Source organism: Corythoichthys intestinalis, chromosome 17 (genome assembly GCF_030265065.1).
Source record: "Corythoichthys intestinalis isolate RoL2023-P3 chromosome 17, ASM3026506v1, whole genome shotgun sequence".
Classification (NCBI taxonomy): domain Eukaryota; kingdom Metazoa; phylum Chordata; class Actinopteri; order Syngnathiformes; family Syngnathidae; genus Corythoichthys; species Corythoichthys intestinalis.
Genome location: NC_080411.1, coordinates 24,832,334 through 24,853,628, shown reverse-complemented (window position 1 = coordinate 24,853,628; position 21,295 = coordinate 24,832,334). Strand labels below are relative to the sequence as shown.

Sequence of the window (21,295 nt, the reverse complement as noted above, 5' to 3'; positions counted from 1 at the left end):
ATGATTTTTTTCTATTGTTAATTCTGTAACAATTATCATGATGACCACCGGAGGTCAGTATTTCTTTATTTGTCTTGCAAGTTATATGCATGCAATAAATAAGTTATTTAAAGAGCAATTGACTCATTAGGTCACGTTTCCTTTTATAAATAAATATGTCGAAAACATCCCGATAGATCTTGCGTGGAATGAGAAAAAAGGGGAGGAAATTTACCGGAAGTTTGAGTTGGTTTAAGAGGAAGTTGTCAACAGTGTTTGTTGCTACTAGGGACTGTTGTGATGTGAAAATGGCGACGCCTCGTCGATCCCCTCAGTTTCTCTCTTCCTCACCCCGAATGTCCTCGCTCCCTTTAATCCCGTCGATCTCACTTCCAGCCCCACACGATGATGATGCCGCGCTTCTCCCTCGCGAAGCCGACGCGGACGGTGAGGTTTCCCCTACTTCTCCCACAACCACCAACACCTCTCCAGCTTTGGCCCTTAGCAGTAGCGCTAGCTCCCCGATCACTACGGAGGGCAGCGGGACGAGCGCTGCGTCGACGCCCGACACGGGTGACTGTGACACGGGCAGCGGCGCCTGTGACATCGGCGGTCCAAACGGAGCGTTCAGAGAGCTGTTCGAAGCCTGTCGAAACGGAGATGTTTTGAGAGTAAAAAAGCTGGTGGACACCGCAAATGTAAACGCTAAAGATATGGCTGGTCGCAAATCTACACCCTTACATTTTGCTGCAGGTAAGGACAAGACAATGACATTTCCAAACAAAATATACTTCATTTTAAAAATTTTGGACATTTTGGCCAATGTGGTTGTTAGAGCTTGTTGTCAAGGCTGCTCCCCTAAACTTTGTAGCTGTGCATTTAAATAACCATATTGTCGAAAGAATAGTGTAATAACATCATGTTTGAAGTGTTTTATCTCATTCACTACCATGGGCAGTGATAGCTATACAATTAATTTTGACTGGGAGGGTTGGCAGCAGTCTTCTCCCAGTCAACGTTTTGGACGGCTATCCCTGTCAATGGCAGCTAATGTTTAGAAAAACAAGTCTTTTAAATTATTTATTTTTGCCGAATGCCACTGATAAAGTATAAATACACTTTTCAATTGTCTTTTCGAATTCTACAAAACGAAGGGCATAGGTTTGCATAGGGACGGTAGGGACATAACACTACCAACTTTTCAGGGTGCTCAACTTTTTGGCAACCTTATTTGCATTATATAATGAGTTCAGTTATAATTACATTGCCTTCCCATATCTTGTAAGGATAGAATAGACCCTACCATTATAAAGTGAAATATTTTAATTATTTTCAGACTTACATTTTTCCCTTTTAACTTGCTGAATGCGCTGGTCCATCCCCCCAATCCCCCTCCCCCAAACGCACACTTTATCGGCTGATGATTTGACTCGCCACGCTCACACTCACACTCACACCGCCCTAACAGAAATACATGTCGATAACATTGTGCCTCCTTCGCCTCCTTCAAAAAGAAGGGATGTTAGAATTTTTTTTTTTGGCCAGCAGCAGCAGCCACTGTAGGTAATGTAAAAAGATGTCAATGTTTTGGAAGTAGGGGAAATACCAATAATTTTGCTACTGAAAGTCTGACCTGCATCAGAGTTAGCATAACATTAAACTGTGTAAACTTGCTAATCTGCAAAACTACTGCGGTCAGGCCAGCCTCCAAAGGGAACAAGCAAGTCAAGCTAGCCGTCTCTTATTTAGATCATTGTTCGCATTATGTGCATTACAGTAATGCAACGCGGTGGCTTCAGAGTCCAAGTCCCATTATTCAAAAAAAAAAAAAAAAGAAAAAGGAAAAAAACTGGTAGCTATCCAGGATTGGGTCCACTGACATGAACATGAACTGAAATGAAAAAAAAAAATCTGTGAAATAAAATCACACATCATAATTTAAGGAGAATAATGTGGTTCGAGTCTTGGGGTAGTCTAGTATGTCTCAGATGTAGATGTTTTTTGGCTATCTGAGATTTTCTTTCATTTTTTTCCCAAATCACTTTTATATTACAATACTTTAGCTTGAGTCTAGGGGAGCTCCAATGTCTCCCAGAAGTGGACCCATTCTTGAATAGCTCTCCGTATTTAGCCTATCAATTGATTACCGTAGGTTCATATTCATGAGAAATGTAGCCCTGACCCCTCACCAATAATCTGTTTGGTCTAATTAATGTGCCGCCCTAAGCAAAAAGTGTATATGCAGGGTTGTGTGCTGTTATATCGTCCCTACCAATGTTGAGACCAAACCTACGCCCTTGTACAAAACTGACAACTGAAGCGATGCTTTCACCATAGTTCTGAGGTTCCAGGTTACTATGTGGAGTGATGTACTCCCCTTACATTTGGGAGTTTCTTTGGGTACTCGGGCTATCTCCCACATTCCTAAAAGACGCATTTTGGTTCATTACAGTACTGTATCTCAATTGATCCGTAGGTGTAGTTATGAGCGTGAATGGTAGTTTATATGTGTCCTGAGATAAGCCGTCATAAGGTGTAACCCACCTCTTAATGATGACAAGGGATATGGAAAATTCAGATTCAGATTCAGATTCAGAGTTTATTTGTCATTGTCAAGATAACAGCGAAATTCAGATTGGAGTTCCAACAATACTATGGGTTGGTTTCCATTAAAGTGCTTGGTGCAGAGCAATATAAAGGTAAAGTGTCCCCAGTGCCCCCACAATCCCACCATAAATAATAATAAATATTGATGGATTTACATAACCATTTATGCCCCCCCCCACACCCCACAGTGTCAAGTGCGTACGAATGACAGCATAACCATAACAGCAATTTCAGTGTACTTGTGAATTCAGCAGTCTTATCGCCTGAGGGTACAGACTGTTTATGACGATGGATGGAGGTTGAAAAATATTATTTTTGTGACAGTTTTTTATTTTTATTTTTAAAATGTTTTTTGTATTTGTCCTTAATGTCCTGCAGGGAAAAAAGGGTTAATTTCCTTTCTTTTTTTTTTCCTGTGAGGTTTCGGTCGTAAAGATGTGGTTGACCACCTGCTTCAGACCGGCGCCAACGTCCATGCCAGGGATGATGGGGGTCTGATACCACTACACAATGCATGCTCTTTTGGACACTCAGAGGTGAGAAAGGATACTAGTGTTGAGGCACTATGAGTACCTCACAATATGATAGGATTTGTGATACAAGGCTCATAGTGATTGCCTGATATAACAGTTTTTGATACATGGGTCAGCAAATCACTGTTATTCTATCACACATCTATTAAGGAGAAAAACAAGCTATTTCAAAATTGAAAACAATGTCCCCCCACACCCTGCACTTTTTTGGATAAACCTTTCAAAAATTGTCTATAACCGTTTTCAGACTGGCAGCTGAAATCCGATTTTTAGGCCATCCACATTGAAACACAGTAGCACTTTTGGAGTCTGAACAGTCACAAAGAGCAGAAGTCAGATTTTTGCAAGATTGACTGAAACCACATATGCGAGGTTGTCATTCATTAAATTTGAGTTACTATACTTTTGAAACGGAGGAGCTGCTGTATTTTTAGTTGGCTAAAAAGCTCTTAAAGTTCACAATAGTCATTTGAAAGGCATCTGACTACATTTACTTTGATTCAATAATTTAGATTTAAGAACATTTTTATTTATGTGATCTGAATATTTTCGCCCTGCAGAGTAATACTTTCTGACTTGTTGCTTGGAAAGAGAACCAGTTGAATGAAAACAATTGTTTAGTATCTGTTCCAACAGACTTTGTGTCAGGCCGAGATGACGAGACTGGCTCAACTGCAGAGTTTCAGGCAAAAACTTTTATTGAGAAAACAGAGGTTCTTCCGCTAGCATGCGGGATTGAGGAAAAATACCAACAAAAAGCGCTCCTAACGGAGGAATGAGTCAGGACAATCTCGATCAAAAACTCAAACAAAAGGCACTCCAAAAGGAGGAAAATTACAAACATAAAACGCTCCAACTGGAGGAAAAAGCCAAGATAACTATGATCAAAAGTAAAATCTAGACAACTATGATTGCTGTGAAACCAGGCCGACGTGACTAACATGGGTAATAAGACAATTTGGCACCAGACAGGGGAGATGCAGACTATTTATACACAAGAGGTAATGGGCAACAGGTGGAAACAATAGGTGATTAGGTGACAAGAGGAAGGGCAAGTGGACAGACACAAGGAGGGTGAAGCCTTCAAAATAAAACAGGAATGACCTGACACAACTCCATGACGTGACACTTTGTTTATTCGTGTGATTTAGATTAGTATCAGAGAACAATTTAACGGCGGAAGAGTGGGCTGTGTGACATAGTGTATGACGTAGCCCTTTGTCTTGTTCAAGGGGGAACTGAGTGGCATGCCTGACAAAATTGAACTGAATTAGTTTATTGTCAATATTTTTGTAAAGACTTTTTTTTCCCATTATCAATTTTTTCAATTTGTATATAGATGTGTGTGTTCGAGAAGCTTGATTGCATGGATGTACATTTGATAAGGTGATGGGTGCAATACCTAACCTCACAAAGAGATCCTCCAAACACTTTTTGTGTTGGATGATAAATATACAAATAAATGTATATGTATATTATATACTCACCGGCCACTTTATTAGGTACACCATGCTAGTAACGGGTTGGACCCCCTTTTGCCTTCAGAACTACCTCAATTCTTCGCGGCATAGATTCAACAAGGTGCTGGAAGCATTCCTCAGAGAGTTTGGTCCATACTGACATGATGGCATCACACAGTTGATGCAGATTTGTTGGCTGCACATCCATGATGCAAATCTCCCGTTCCACCACATCCCAAAGATACTCTATTGGATTGAGATCTGGTGACTGTGGAGGCCATTTGAGTACAGTGAACTCATTTTCAAGTTCAAGAAACCAGTCTGAGATGATTCCAGTTTTTATGACATGGCACATTATCCTGCTGAAAGTAGCCATCAGACGTTTGGTACATTGTGGTCATAAAGGGATGGACATGGTCAGCAACAATACTCAGGTAGGCTGTGGCGTTCCAACGATGCTCAATAGGTACCAAGGGGCCCAAAGAGTGCCAAGAAAATATTCCCCACACCGTTACACCACCACCACCAGCCTGAACCGTTGATACAAGGCAGGATTGATCTATGCTTTCATGTTGTTGATGCCAAATTCTGACCCTACCATCCGAATGTCGCAGCAGAAATCGGGACTCATCAGACCAGGCAACGTTTTTCCCAATCTTCTATTGTCCAATTTCGATGAGCTTGTGCAAATTGTAGCCTCAGTTTCCTGTTCTTACCTGAAAGGAGAGGCACTCGGCGTGGTCTTCTGCTGCTGTAGCCCATCTGCCTCAAAGTTCGACATACTGTGCGTTCAGAGATGCTCTCCTGCCTACCTTGGTTGTAACGGGTGGTTATTTGAGTCACTGTTGCCTTTCTATCAGCTCGAACCAGTCTGGCCATTCTCCTCTGACCTCTGGCATCAACAAGGCATTTCCGCCCACAGAACTGCCGCTCACTGGATATTTTTTCTTTTTCGGACCATTCTCTGTAAACCCTAGAGATGGTTGTGCGTGAAAATCGCAGTAGATCAGCAGTTTCTGAAATACTCAGACCAGCCCATCTGGCACCAACAACCATGCCACGTTCAAAGTCACTCAAATCACCTTTCTTCCCCTTACTGATGCTCGGTTTGAACTGCAGGAAATTGTCTTAAACTATGCCTACATGCCTAAATGCACTGAGTTGCCGCCATGTGATTGGCTGATTAGAAATTAAGTGTTAAAGAGCAGTTGGACAAGTGTACCTAATAAAGTGGCCGGTGAGTGTGTGTGTGTGTGTATATATATATATATATATATCTCACCATTTTGCAATGTTGGTCTACTGTATTTAATCTCTTTTGGCCATAGTATGTGTAAAGGCCAAAAACGACTATGACTATACCTGCTGTTTGTGTTGAATCTTATTTTTTCCTGTTGAATGTTTATGCTAACAAGTTGAATAAATATTATCAAGCTTCAAAACAATTAGTCGAGCATGTTTGGTTGTCAATGGGGCATCAATATAACAAATTTTGACCCCCCCCCCAATTTTGTTGTTGTTGTCTTTTTAAGTCCAAAATGTGAAGAAAACAGCAGTTTGGACATTAAGGTTATGGTGTCCTAAAAAAGGACCCAATCTGGCCATTCTTTTCTTTGAAATATAAAGGCAACATCAAAGGCATGCAAATTCGGACAAAATAGACTCAGGTGTTAGAGGGATAAAACAGAAATGTAATAAATTTCAAAGGTCTCACATATTTGCAAGACAGTACAAATGTGAGCTCTGAGTGGTGGGGTCTACATATGCAGGGTTTTAAAGAGTAATACCGAAAGGGCTGGATGATCTTGCTGATCAGCTACTCCACTATCCCTGGCTCAGGTCCGTAATGCCACCATCTTTAAAGACAAGTATGTGTGTGAGTACAATTTGCACAGCTTTATAAGCGGGATGATTGTTGGTAATATTTGGCACGTTTTCGATGGGAAAAAAAAAAATCAAGCGGCTATCAATGTGATTGGGGTCTAATTTCTTTAAGTGACGTCTTAATTGATTTGGTGTCCAGCTGTCCGCTGCAAACAATTTAGACACGGTAAACAGACTGGTCTTTCCTCGTCTCCCACTGTATTAAAAGTCAAACCAAAAGCCGAACGCTACATACGCTTTGTCATATTTTCTTGTCTTACCTCTTCATATCACCAATGGGCTTTGCTGTGTGCTCTTGTTTGGTTCAAAAATACTGCGCACACTCTGAAAATGAGAGCGCAACTGCCACCCACTGAGTGGATGCGCAGTTACACTTTATTCTACTCGTCCTTCTCAAAAAATTTGCATATTGTGATAAAGTTCATTATTTTCTGTAATGTACTGATAAACATTAGACTTTCATGTATTTTAGATTCATTACACACAGCTGAAGAAGTTCAAGCCTTTTATGGTTTTAATATTGATGATTTTGGGAAAAAAGTCAAGAAAAAACAAAAATCCCCAACTCAAAACTCACCGACCAATACAAAAAAAGTGTTTTTTAATACAAAAAAGTCAACCTTCAATTAATTATATCAGCTATGCACTCAAAACTTGGTTGGGAATCCTTTTGCTAAAATGCCTGCTTCAATGCGGCGTGGCATGGAGGCAATCAGCCTGTGGCACTGCTGAGGTGTTATGGAGGCCCAGGATTCTTCGTTAGTGGCTTTAAGCTCATCCACAGTGTTGGGTCTGGTGAATCTCAACTTCCTCTTCACAATATCCTAAAGATTCTCTATGGGGTTCAGGTCAGGAGAGTTGGCAGGCCAATTGAGCACAGTAATGCCGTGGTCAGTAAACCATTTACCAGTGGTTTTGGCACTGTGAGCAGGTGCCAGGTCGTGCTGAAAAATGAAATCTTCATCTCTATAAAGCTTTTCAGCAGATGGAAGCATCAAGTGCTCCAAATTCTCCTGATAGCTAGCTGCATTCACCCTGCCCTTAATAAAACACAGTAGACCAACACCAGCAGCTGAAATGGCACCCCAAACCATCACTGACTGTGGGTACTTGAGACTGGACTTCAGGCATTTTGGCATTTCCTTCTCCCCAGTCTTCCTCCAAACTCTGGCACCTTGATTTCCGAATAACATGCAAAATTTGCTTCCATCTGACAAAAGTACTTCGGACCACTGAGCAACAGTCAAGTGCTGCTTCTCTGTAGCCCAGGTCAGGCAATTTTGCCGTTGTTTTAAGTTCACTTTGACCTTTCACGCCTGTGCATGGTGGCTCATGATGTTTCTACTCCAGACTCAGTCCACTGTTTGTGCAGGTCCTCTAAGCTCTGGAATCGGCCCTTCTCCACAATCTTTCTCAGGGTGCGGTCACCTCTTCTGGTTGTGCAGCATTTCCTGTCACACTTTTTCCTTCCCACTGAGGTGCCTTGATACAGCACTCTGTGAACAGCCTATTCGCTCAGAAATTTCTTTCTGTGTCTTAGCCTCTTGCATGAGGGTGTCAATGATGGCCTTCTGGACAGCAGTCAGATCGGCAGTCTTGCTCATGATTGTGGTTTTGAGTAATGAACCAGGCTGGGAGTTTTTAAAAGCCTCAGGAATCCTTAGCAGGGGTTTGGAGTTAATTCGTTGATTCAGATGATTAGGTTAGTAGCTTCTTTACCTTTTCATAATATGCTAATTTTTTGAGATAGGGTTTTTTTTGTTTTTTTCTTGACTTTTTTGCCAAACTCATCAATATTAAAACAATAAAAAGCTTGAACTACTTCAGTTGTGTAAAATGAGTCTAAAATGTGAAAGTCTAATGTTTATCAGTACATTACAGAAAATAATGAACTTTATCACAATATGCTAATTTGAGAAGGACCAGTAGTATGACAAAAGAGTATGTCCCCCGAGGTCACATGCGCCAGAAAGAATGCACAAGAAACCTCAGAACTGTGAAATGCATGGATTCACCAATTGTCTGTCCACTAGTTTACATGCCAATTAACACAGCTGATCCTGAATGTATGCATTTAAGCCAGTGCTTCTCAATTATTTTCTGTTACACCCCCCCACTGAAAGACGTAAACGTTCCGTGCCCCCCCAACTCTCTGCCACCACTGTAAATATACCGTAGTATCATTTGTCTATAAAATTCTTATTATTATATAAGTACACCTCTGCATAACCTTGTGTCCTTTTTAATATTAAAGAATAAAATAAGTGTTAAAAAATAACACATCCATACTGTAAAAATAGACTCAACATACATTTTTTGACCGTTTGGTACTGAAAAAAATAAATAAAATTAAAAAAATAATCATAAAGCCAAAATGATTAGCAACATTAACTCAAGAGGACAATTTGCCAAACCATTAGACTGAAAAAAAAAAAATTAATAGAACAAAAACGACAGTGTCATTGGACAGAGAGACAGTTTTTATTTTTGCTGCAGGTAGTATCAGCTCCTTTGCTGTGGTGTTGGGTTATTTTGTACTGAAATTAGAGATGTCCCGATACGATATTTGGATCGGATCGGACACCGATATGGGCAAAAAAATGCGCATCGGTATTGGATCGGAACACGGGAAAAATTCCGATCCAGACTTCCGATCCAGTTTTTTAAAAGTCCTGTCCGGGTTTTCCAGCGCACTGATTTACATAATCCATTCCAGTTTTTGCTTTGGTTTCCCTAAAATCCGGTCCGCATTTTACGGCACACCTTCAACACACTACATTTACATTACCGTCTCCCAATTTACCGAGAGACTTTATCGGTAAAAATGTCAGCTGTGTGTGGGATCATTTCACCTTAAAGGACGACAAAGACGAAGAGGCAGAGAGCAACATATGCCACAATAAAGTCAAGCGTAGTGGTAAAGCTGTAAGAAGTTTTAATACAACCAACCTAATAAAGCATTTAGCGAAATACCACCATCAACAATATGAGGAGTATGTTAAGAAAACCGAAGACAAAAAGAAAGGTCCTACGCAACTAACACTGGCAGAAACTTTTGCTATGTGTGACAAACTGGCACTCGACAGTCCCAAAGCCCAGGGAATAATGAGAGTCATTGCCGAAGAATTCATTCTGGATGACGAGCCATTATCTCACGTGAGTAAAGACGCATCATCCAACACGCGATTCGGCCGTGGAAGATTCGAGAACGATTCACAAACATCCAAATTCCGATTATTGAAATATGTCAAGTGAATCGGAACTAATACACAGCGCGGTCTTTGGGACGCAATGAGGAACTGACCGCATTGTGTCCCGAAAGTAAACATGTCTTAGACCCGGGTAATGCCAATGCTCAACTTATGGCTTTAGCTCAACTCATGCTGCTGGATAAAAAAACACAAGAATACCTGACTGCTGCTGACAGCCGCTACAAAATACGTCAATGTCGTTTTACTGGAGATAATAGAAATCATATGTATATAGAGCCAGATGCTACATGAAAGACTCGACTGCGTTAGCAACATTGAAGTATTGAAAACCAGACACGTTAGTAAACAGCCCCCATCTTAAAGCAGAAGACTTCCCTAGTAGGCTGTTGTGAACCTTCCAAGCGAACCTAATTAACTTTTTATCTAAAATACTCCTAAATCGGCAAAATCTTGACTTGAATCTATCTTCAAAACAGTTTTAAAACTTTCACATGTCGAAAGTAGACAGAAGGGAAATTATGGAATAACGGGAGCAATTTTAACAACTTTAACAGTTGATTCGCAACATTAAATGAATTGAATGTAGTTTAAAGCTGCTGATACAGAATGGGGACTTGAGTATTTTATTTACTGTTTTAAAATGTTAACTTGATACTGAAATAGTCGTTTATTTAAACCTGAGAGGCTTTTTATAAAATTTTTGTAACTAATGCACGAAACATTAAAAGCATCTAATAGCTTGGGGGATTTTCCACTGAGGTTGTTGGTGTGTTTTGCTTTTTTAAGACGGTTTACAATATTATTTGCACGTTTTACTGACTGACTATGCCATTTCTGTTCGTTATTTATAATGTTTTGTGTTTGTCACTGAATAAACAGGTCAGTTTCTTGTTACCAACCGTTGTGTGTTATTCAAACTAACCTAATTCAGCTGGCTAGTTGTTATCAAGAGTACTAAAACCTTTTTCAACATGAGTCTGACAACTAAGTAAGGAGGCTAAATAACTTTAAACTTTAACACATGCTCAGATAGATCGGTATCGGCCAGTATCGGATCAGAAGTGCAAAACAATATCGGTATCGGATCGGAAGTGCAAAAACCTGGATCGGGACATCCCTAATTGAAATACTTGCTATGCCACCTTATGTGATGCTGACAGTGCTCACTGGTTTACTGATGGAACACTGACAAAGCGGGACGATTGTTGGCAATATTCGGTACCTTTTCGCTGAAAAAAAAAAAAAAAAATCCTGCTGTCGCTGCGAACATTTTTTGTCAAACAGACTGGTCTTTCCTCATCTCCCACTGTACTAACAGTCAAAAGCCAAATGCTACATACGCTTCGTCGTATGTCTTTGTTTTAGCTTTTCATAGCTCCAGTGCTCATTGCTGTGTGCTCTTGTTTGGTTCAAAAATACTGCACACATGCTGAAAATGAGAGCGCCACTGCCACCCACTCAGCAGATGTGCAATTATACTTTATTCTAGTTCGACAAAAAAGTATGTTCCCAAAGGTCACATGCGCCACCCCCAGCATCACTTTGCGCCCCCTGGGGGGGGCCTGCCCCACTATTTGAGAAGTACTGATTTAAGCAAAGGGATTGTTTTAGGTATGGACGTGATCAGATGTTTTGTAATACCACACATATCCTCTAGAGTGTGTGGAAACACCTTTTCAGGGACTTTTTGTAATTCAGTGGTTTAAAAAAAATGTTCTGTTACTTTCAGGTGGTGTCATTGCTGCTGTGCCAGGGCGCCGAGCCCAATGCAAGAGACAACTGGAACTACACTCCTTTACATGAGGCAGCAATCAAGGGCAAGATAGATGTCTGTATAGGTAAGAACACTGACATGTTACGATTAGTTTGATTTAAAATGAAGCCTTTATTTAGTAGACAATGTAGAGAACAGAACACAATCCCTTTATCTCCTGTGTGTGTATGTGTGTGTGTGTGTGTGTGTGTGGGGGGGGGGGGGGTTCTTGCATTGACAAATATGATCCATTGCTGTGCCTGACTCAAACGCATTTTATATTCTGTTTGCGCTCAGAAGTGGAGGTGCACATAATCACACAGTAATTGTCTGCTGTGAACCACACGCTGTGAGCTATTATTTTTCAGTAAACATAGATGCAAGTGATGCATCATTTGCAATTATTGCAACATTATTTATTACAGAGCATTGCAAAATTACACTTTGAAGCTGGGAGGAAATGTTGCTGCTTAGAGATTGTTTTTTACGATCCAACAAAAACAGCTTGATATGTTTTGTCATCTCAAATGATAGTTTATGTTGCCTCGCTCCTAGTGCCAAGCAGTCATTTGGGGCAATAGCATTTGCAGACTGTCTGACCCTGACTGTCTGAGTAGCAGCAGGACTGAGTGGAATGCAGAGGAACCCCGACTACTAATGAATGCTGTCTTCAGTCAATAGGGATTAAAGTATGAGTCAATGAGTTTAGGTTGGAACAATTCATTGCCATGGCACTTAAGAAGGAGAAATCCAGTCACCATTCATCCATTTCAATTAACAGCTTTTCACTTGGTCGACATCACCAATCGTTGTTTTTATTCTTAGTACTATAGCACCAGTAATAAAGCACGTAGTCGCAATAATTGTGTACACAGTGAAACCTAAATGACTTTCCAAACAATAGTTTTCTCCTTAGGAAAAGTAATTGATCCTTTCTATTGTTCTTCTGGTGCAATCATCAAACAAACCTATAGCAACTGTACGGTCAATATTTTTTGTAACATTTATAGTGTAAAAATAAGTGGACCACTGTTAATCAGGTAAAGGTGTACTCCATTTGTATAGTTTTTTTTTTTTTTTTTTTTTAACATTTTTGTGTATTTTTGTTAATTTAGATAAATATTTACCTAGCAAAGCAAAATGAGTTAAAGTTGCAGTGTTGGATTCTGAAGTATAAGGCAAATAGAGATGTGACTGAAAATTCGGCGCCAAAAACCTTTGACCGAAATTAGCTAAAATTGCATTTTCGGTTTTCGGTTAAAAGACCGAAGGTTTACAACCGAATGGTGTGAAGAACCGTAGTCCGCTTGTGATGATGTAATCAAAAGACGCTATCTTGCTAACCCTAATGGCTCAGACCCAACATGCCCACGATTTGGAAGTATTTTGAGGTATCAAAGAGATATATTATTAAATGAAGGAAAATGAAATAAATTTGCTTCATCGCTGCTACATGCCTGTTCTGAAGTTGCTTTCCATTGATGTCCCGCGTCACATCGAATACAGTGCATTTAAGCCCGAGCATGAGTTTTTTAAAATCAAACGAACAGTATACAAATCAAGTAGTATTTAAATGCATACAGTACATATGCAATTGTTTTGTTTTAGTACAATATGTTTATAGTAGGGCTGTTAAAATTTTCGCGTTAACGGGCGGTTATTAATTTTTTAAATTAATTAAAATATTTCACGCATTTAACACACATGCCCCGCTCAAACAGATTAAAATGACAGCACAGTTTCATGTCCATTTGTTACTTGTGTTTTTTGGTGTTTTGTCGCCCTCTGCTGGCGCTTGGGTGCGACTGATTTTATGGGCTTCAGCACCATGAGCAGTGTGTAATTATTGACATCAACAATGGCGAGCTACTAGTTTATTTTTTGTTTGAAAATTTTACAAATTATATTAAAACAAAAACATTAAGAGGGGTTTTAATATAACATTTCTATAACTTGTACTAACATTTATCTTTTAAGAACTACAAGTCTTTCTATCCATGGATCGCTTCAACAGAATGTTAATAATGTTAATGCCATCTTGTTGATTTATTGTTATAATAAACAAATACAGTACCTATGTACAGTATGTTGAATGTGTATATCCGTCTTGTCTTATCTTTCCATTCCAACAATAATTTGCAGAAAAACATGGCATATTTTATAGATGGTTTGAATTGCGATTAATTACGATTAATTCATTTTTAATCTTTGATTAACTTGATTAAAAATGTTAATTGTTTGACAGCCCTAGTTTATAGCAACACTTCCTCTTTTTGTCACATTTTTCCTGCGACTTCCACAACCCCTCTGCCAGTTGCCGTTTAATCAGACTAGGAGCCACTTTGCTTAGCTTAGTCTCTTCTAGAACTTGTCCCATTCGCCTGACTCTCGATCAATTCCACTATAGTTGGACAAGAATAACACTAAGTCGTATTTCAAGGAGTAGGAGGGATTGTGAAAAGCTTTACTAGTTTCTGGGAGAACAGAATAGTGTTTTCTTATTGTTGAAGTACAGTTCCACACAAACGTAAATAGAGATCTCCTTTAGCTTAGCAATTGGAGGTGTGAGACCCATTTTTCGAGTGTCCCAAACTTCCAAGAAAGCGCATTTATCAAGGTTTCATCCGCCGTGACGTGTGTGTCCACGACCACCAAACAGAATGCTATGATGATACCAGCTCTTCTGCGGTAGGACGCGTTCAGAGTTTGCCACAAAATGCTCACTGCTGCCGGGAACACACACTACCATAGGGTTTCACAATCGCCACCCTTCAAACTAAATTTCTTGAGCTTCCGGGGTTGTAGAACCAATGCCAAGGCAAATGGCATTAATCGGAAAATGATGAAATTCAAAAACAAAAAAACAACAACACGGTTTTCGGTTCCAGCCAAGAATTTTGCCTTCGTTACATCCCTACAAGTGATATTTTGTTGATCAAAAGGTTTAATCAAGCAATTAGCCTTGCAAAATGTTCAAAAATCTCATTTTGTAAATGGTACTCAACTAAGACATGCTAAATTATCTTAATGTATGACAAAAATAATTTCTCATTCCCTTACTATTTTTCTAAATATCCAATTTTTTTGGTAGCAGTGTAAAGATTTAAGCTATTTTTCTACCCATTTTCGTAATTCTAAATCATTATGCAATAAAAATTAGGCAGGGAATGTGTAAGGATCTTGTATAATACTCCTGTAAATCTATCATTGCTTGTTGCTACCTGAAAATTTCTGCCTCTGTTAAGTCCATTTTAGTTTAGACGGCTCTGATCGAGCCCCGTGTTTGTACATACTTAGTCGATGGTCAGAAAACACGCCGTGTGACTGTTTTCACTTTTCCAAGGATTCTCAAGGTAAAAAAAAGTTTACAAAAATATTAATGTCCACATACAATGCTGGCCAAAATTAATGGCAACCCTGCAATTCTGTCAGGTAATGCTCAATTTCTCCCAGAAAATGACGGCAATTACAAATGCTTTGGTAGTAATATCTTCATTTATTTTGCTTGCCAATATCTTCATTTATTTTGCTTGCAATGGAAAAAAACACAAGTGAGAAAAAAAATTAAATAATTATTAATTTACACAAAACTCCAAAAATGGGACAAGAGTATTGGCATCCGCTGCCTAATGCTTAGTAGCACAACCTTTAGACAAAATAACCGCGAACAGCCGGTTCCGGTATTCATCACTGAGTTTCTTACAATGCTCTGCTGGAATTTCAGACCATTCTTCTTTGGCCAACTGCTCTAAGTCTCTGAGATTTGAAGGGTGCTTTCTCCAAACTGACATTTTCAGATCTCTCCACAGGTGTTCTATGGGATTCAGGTCTGGACTCATTGCTGGCCACTTTAGAAGTCTCCAGTGCTTTCGCTCAAACTATTTTCTCGTGCTTTTTGACGTGTGTTTTGCGTCATTGTCCTGCTGGAAGACCCATGACCTCTGAGGGAGAATCAGCTTTCTCACACTGGGCCCTGCAGTATGCTGCAAAATTTGTCGGTACTCTTCAGACTTCATAATGCCATGCACACGGTCAAGCAGTCCAGTGCCAGATGCAGCAAAGCAACCCCAAAACATCAGGGAACCTCCGCCACGTTTTACTGTGGGGACCGTGATCTTTGCTTTGAAGGCCTCGTTTTTTTTTGTCTGTAAACTTTATGTTGATACCTTTTCCCAAAAAGCTATACTTTTGTCTCGTCTGATGTCTCATCTGACCAAAGAACATTCTTCCAAAACGTTTTTGGCTTTCTCAGCTAAGTTTTGGCAAACTTCAGCCTGGCTTTTTTATGTCTCTGGGTCAGAAGTGGGGTCTTCCTGGGTGAATCCTACCATTGAGTCCTTTTTCATTCAGACGCCGACGGATAGTACAGATTGACACAGTTGTACCGTCGGACTACAGGACAGCTTAAACTTGTTTGGATGTTAGTGGAGGTTCTTTATCCACCATCTGCACAATCTTTCGTTGAAATCTCTAGTGAATTTTTCCTTTCCGTCCACATCTAGGGAGGTTAGCCACAGTGCCATGGGCTTTACACTTAATGATGACATTGCGTCGTCTTTCATTTCTCCATGCTCAATGTGGTACACACAAGGACATATGACAGAGGTTGAGTCAACTTTAACCCATTTTAACTGGCTGCATGTGTGTTTTAGTTATTGCCACCACCTGTTATGTGCCATGGGTAAGTAACAGGTGCTATTAATTACACAAATTAGAGAGGCATCACATGATTTTTCAAAGGATGCCAATACTTTTGTCCGGCCCATTTTTGGAGTTTTGTGTGAAATGATAATGATTTTTTTTTTTTTTTCCATTCTATTTTGTGTTTTTTAATTGCAAGCAAAATAAATGAAGATATTATTACCAAAGCATTTGTAATGGCAATCATTTTCCGGGAGAAATTGAACATTATCTGACAGAATTGCAGGGGTGCCAATACTTTTGGCTTGCAGTGTAGTTAATACCGGTAGGTGTTAAGGGGTGAGATAGCTCTGGTAAACTTGAAAATGACGCTAGTGATGATCAAATCAATGGGAATGATCATAACATTTTAGGTTTGGACACTAATTAATAGGGGTGTAACTGTACACAAAAATCTCGGTTCGGTACGTACCTCGGTTTTGAGGTCACGGTTCGGTTAATTTTCGGTACAATAAGAAAACAAAATGCAAAATTTAAATGTGCTAGTTGTTTATTACACACTTTTGTGCTTTCAACATTAGGAATATTAGCCTATACAAAACTAGAATTGTGCTCAGAGAGTAGTGGTTATTTAAAGATAATCCAACAACAATTTGCCTTTCAGACCCCACGTATTGGGTCAGCTTTCTTTCTGAAAGAAAGAAGAAAAAACAAGTCCTGTGCTAAAGAGAAAAGCAATCCCAATGACAAAGATTTTAACATGTATTTTACAAAATGAAATGCCTCAATGAATCATTTTTTTCCCTTATGAACGGTTTTCAAAAGCTTTATTGGTGGATTTTCTCAAAGCACCACACAAAAATTAATAAATTTAATTGTGTAAACAGGATCTTATTATTTAATTACAGGTGTTTTAGCTCATTTCAATTTATTTTATTTAAATGGGCTATTATTTATTTTATTATGTGTTCATATTTTACAAATGTGATGTAGTATTCAGTGATATATTATATTTTATGTTGTATAACTTAGGTCCTATGTGAACATTAGTTCCTACTTGTTTTGTTGTGGTCGGAGGGTTTTGTATTGAACACGGGGCCGTGTTGATTATTATTATAGCAGAGAAGACAGCAGTAAATCAACAAAGACAAGTCAACTGTGCCACTCAAGAGATCTGATGGACTCAAAAAGTGAGTTACGATTGCATATTAGTTTGAAAATCGACCGGATCCAACGTGTTTTTACACGAGTGACTTCCGGTCTGCCCGATGCTAGCTAGTAGTATGTATTGACGAAGGAGGCCCGCGTCTCGCATCAAATAATAAACTCTGCCATTCTTTTGTTGTCCGTCGCGTTGAGCCGCTTCTGACACGCGGCCGCACTGCGACTGGTGTGCATTGGCGTTCTCGCGGTGGCCACGTTGTCGCACCGTTGACGTTTCTTATACTGTCCTACCGTGTTGGTCCTCATTATAGTAGAGAAGACGGAGTAAATATAATCTACACAAAGAAACTATAACCTGATCGACTCACAGCCTCGAAAAGTAAGGGTTACATTACGTTTAAAACTCGTTCGGTACGCCTCCGTTCCGAACCGAGGACCCCGAACCGAAACAGTTCAATACAAATACATGTACCGTTACACCCTTACCAATTAATGACCCCTTGGTTATTGATGTAGTTTAACTGCAATGTTTCAGAATGAATATTATTAGTTAAATGAAATCCATGAAAGTCATTCAGTCTAAAATGGACAATAAGTTGTTCCCAATTCTGACCTGAGTGTCTGTCAAATTTGGTGTCTGTCCAGCCTCACTAACATGCTGGTTGCTAAGAAAAAGTGAAGGGTTGTAAGAACTTTCCTTGTCAGTGAAAAGGAAAAGTGAAGGGTTGTAAGAACTTTCCTTGTCAGTTTTATTTTGAAAAGCCAAGATGCACGGATAATCCAATTTCAAGTTGCAATTATTCTGAGGTGAAATGTGGTTAATATATCAAGATATTCTCGATTATTCTCTTTTTGAATATACCACAACGTCAACTTTGAAAAACAGGTCACTGTGACTCATTTTTTTTGTACTTGTTCACAGATATAAAAGGAAAACGCTCTTACGATGACGATTGAGTCTTACAATTTTGAACAAGAGTGCCTTTGTTCTCCTTAACATCCTTTGTTAAGGCTGGTCCATGTAGAGTAAGTATTGGAAAAAAACAAATTAATAATACACTAAATCCTGTAATGCTTGCCAAAGTAAAGTGTTGGGTGATAAGCTGATGCATTTTATGACATTATGCTCAAAGGCTGTCTGTTACGGATGGAAAAAAAGGACAAAACCACACTACAGTACGTAACATTAGGCCTTGTATTGTGTGTTACCATGGTTCTAAGTCTTGGAAGAATTTTATACAGTGCATGTCCTCAATAGGCATATGGTAAACCGGACCCCATCCCATCTTAATCTAGGTGAGAGGCATGGCGCATTCTAAACTGGACGCCAGTTACAAACAAGCAACCAAGGCACAAACATCCAAACTCACATTCAAACCAATGGAATATTTAGTCTTCCATTAACCTACTGTTCATGTTTTTGGACTGTGGAGAGGAGGCCGACACACTCTGAGACAATGCACCCAAATAAAGAATATGGAAATGTCAAACTCTAGGGCTAAGCAACAGATTTAATGCGACACTTACAGATGTGTCAGGATGTCATGGTGCCCGGTTAGAATTTGGCAGCACACTGACAGACAAATCAACTTTGATTCCTCTGATGGACTGTCTGCTCCTTCTGTGGGGTTCAGACAACTTGAGTGTGGAATTAATCTCCTTAGCCTGGCAGCTCATCAAGAGCAAGGTCACATTTGTCAGAAAAACATTTTGGAAAACTTAAAGTATGATTGAGAGATCTTTTTTTCATTTACAGATGCCACAAAGGTTGAGGGCGGAATGTGACATTGCTGCGAACAAAATATTTAGATTTAGTTATCAAACTGTCTAAAATTATTTTCTATAGGTCTTATCGTCTTTGGATTCACAAATAAATGAGATGGGGTCGATGCTAGTTGATGTTCTGCGAGAGGTATTGTTCCCATTGATCACAATTTCCTAGCCATTTTTGTTGGAACGCTACAAATTTTGAATAAAAACTGAATGCATTGATGTGGAAGTGCCCAATTTCAATACCGTAATATTCGGACTATAAGCCGCTACTTTTTTCCTTCATTTTGATTCCTGCGGCTTGTAGTCCAGTGCGGGTTATTTGTTGATTTGTTTGTGTTAACAGGTAACGCTTTATTTGACAGTGGTGTCATAGAACCGTCATAATTATGACATGACACTATTATGTCCAGCTCGGATCTTTTACGTCCATTCAAAATTAAGATCATTTGCCGGATAACACTAAATAACATCAGTTATAAGCATTCATCAATGCTAATGACAGTGTCATGTCATAAATATGATTGTCAAATTACAGTCTTGTGGTTCCACTGTCAAATCAAGTTTTCCCAAATACCATAACTAGCAATTAATGAAACAACTGGAACAGTAACTGAAGAAATTAGCACAGAACATGAATTTTGATTGTTTACATCTGTAGCGCTGCAATGCATGCTAGGAGGCATGCTGGACGACAACAATGTTGAAAGCAGGTGGCAGCAGAGGTTGACTGTCTCCCCCAAGGGAGCAGTGATGGCCAAATAAAGCTTTTTGACGCAATGAGGCTTTGCAGCCAATTGGTTCAAAGCTTCATGGTGCTTCATTTGGTTTTATGACCATCGTATGATGCTGCTGTTTATGAAAGTGTTACCGGTTAATGTCTTTTTGTGTAAATATCTCATAATACAGCGATTACAGCTGCGATTAATAGTCCAGTGCGGCTAATCTATGAACAAATGTCGTTTTTCTGTCAAATTTGGTGGGTTGCGGCTTATAGGGAGGTGCGCCTTATAGTGCTAAAAATACGGTATATGTTTACAGATGTCTTCTGTCAAGAGCTGAAGAAATTGGATGGGTGGGTTTCATTATTGATGCGTCACTGTGGATATACTTACCGTGTTGGTATCAGTGTGTTTGAGTGGGATCATTGCAAAACCAAAATTATATGTTTGTGGAGAGATCGAGTGGGTGACGGAGTGTGTGTTAGCACCCGGGCAGAGAGAGAAACATTCGCACCAATACAAAACATACACATACGCTTCTGTTTTCTTGTAGCAAAACTCGATAGTTGGAGTGTAGTGTACACATGTCAAAGGGTGCACGCTTTGGGAGTGTTTCAGCAGTCAAAACAGTAGGAAGTGACTGAGGCCAAAGCAGTTACAGTATTGACTTCAGAGCTTTGGCAAAACACTGAGCTCAGCTCTTTAAGATTTGTCAGCTCATTTATGAATCATATGACAACCAATTGTTGTGCAAATTATTGCTTTGGCAGCTTTTCTGCTGATGGCCACAAGGCAAAAAAAAACATGAACAATTGAGGTAGATTTCATGGGTTCAGTTAAAATTTCCAACACAATGGACAGTAGGGGTGGAAACCCCTGGGTACCTCACGATACGATACGATTTGCAATACAAGGCTCACAATAACGATGATCTCACGATATGGCGATAGGACAATTATCGATACATTGGTCAAGAAATTATGCTATGATATTCTTCGAAACAACTAATAAGAAAAAACAGCTCTTTTCATCCTTATGCTGTGAATAGGAAAAAGTTTATTAGGAGTTTATTAGTAGTCCACCTGACTATTACAACATAGACGTTTATGGCTATCAGTGGCAACCAATGCATGCCATTAAGTTAATTTTGGGACATTTCATGTCATTTACTGTTGATTTTTGTTCACTTCATTTTCCTTTTAGGGCATTTACGGGTCACTTCCTTTTGATTTTGGTGACTGAACAGGAAGTGACTCGAGAAGAATAGGAAGTGACTCAAAATCAACAGGAAGTAACCAGTAAATGCCCTTGTGACACCCAATTGTAACAGGTTGCCGGACAGATGTTGCTGCAAATTCTTGTACACTAGATGGCGGTATACACCTGAAAGTTGCTTGCAATCCACCATTAATCAAAAAAGGATTTTTTTTTTACGTGCCGCGATGTCCCCCGCGTTTATAAGCATGAAGCCAACGGAGGAAGTGAGGTAAGGCAGTCACGTGGACAGCCGGTCGCAAATGTGCCGTACTGTGCATGTGCGTCTGTTAAATTTCTTGTTCTTGTCATTAAT

At 39.5% G+C, this 21,295-nt stretch overlaps 1 protein-coding gene across 2 annotated transcripts in view; it reads left to right on the top strand.

Moving 5' to 3' along the window:
- The first annotated feature begins 263 nt into the window (after window positions 1-263).
- Window positions 264-21,295, top strand: part of tnksa (tankyrase, TRF1-interacting ankyrin-related ADP-ribose polymerase a) — a 149,295-nt gene continuing 128,263 nt past the window's right edge. For both annotated transcript variants that reach the window (XM_057818164.1, XM_057818163.1), the window contains exons 1-3: window positions 264-732; window positions 3,007-3,122; window positions 11,405-11,513. In XM_057818164.1, the coding sequence (XP_057674147.1) occupies window positions 288-732; window positions 3,007-3,122; window positions 11,405-11,513 (670 nt within the window). In that variant the 5' untranslated portion in view covers window positions 264-287. The remainder of the gene's footprint in view (window positions 733-3,006; window positions 3,123-11,404; window positions 11,514-21,295) is intronic.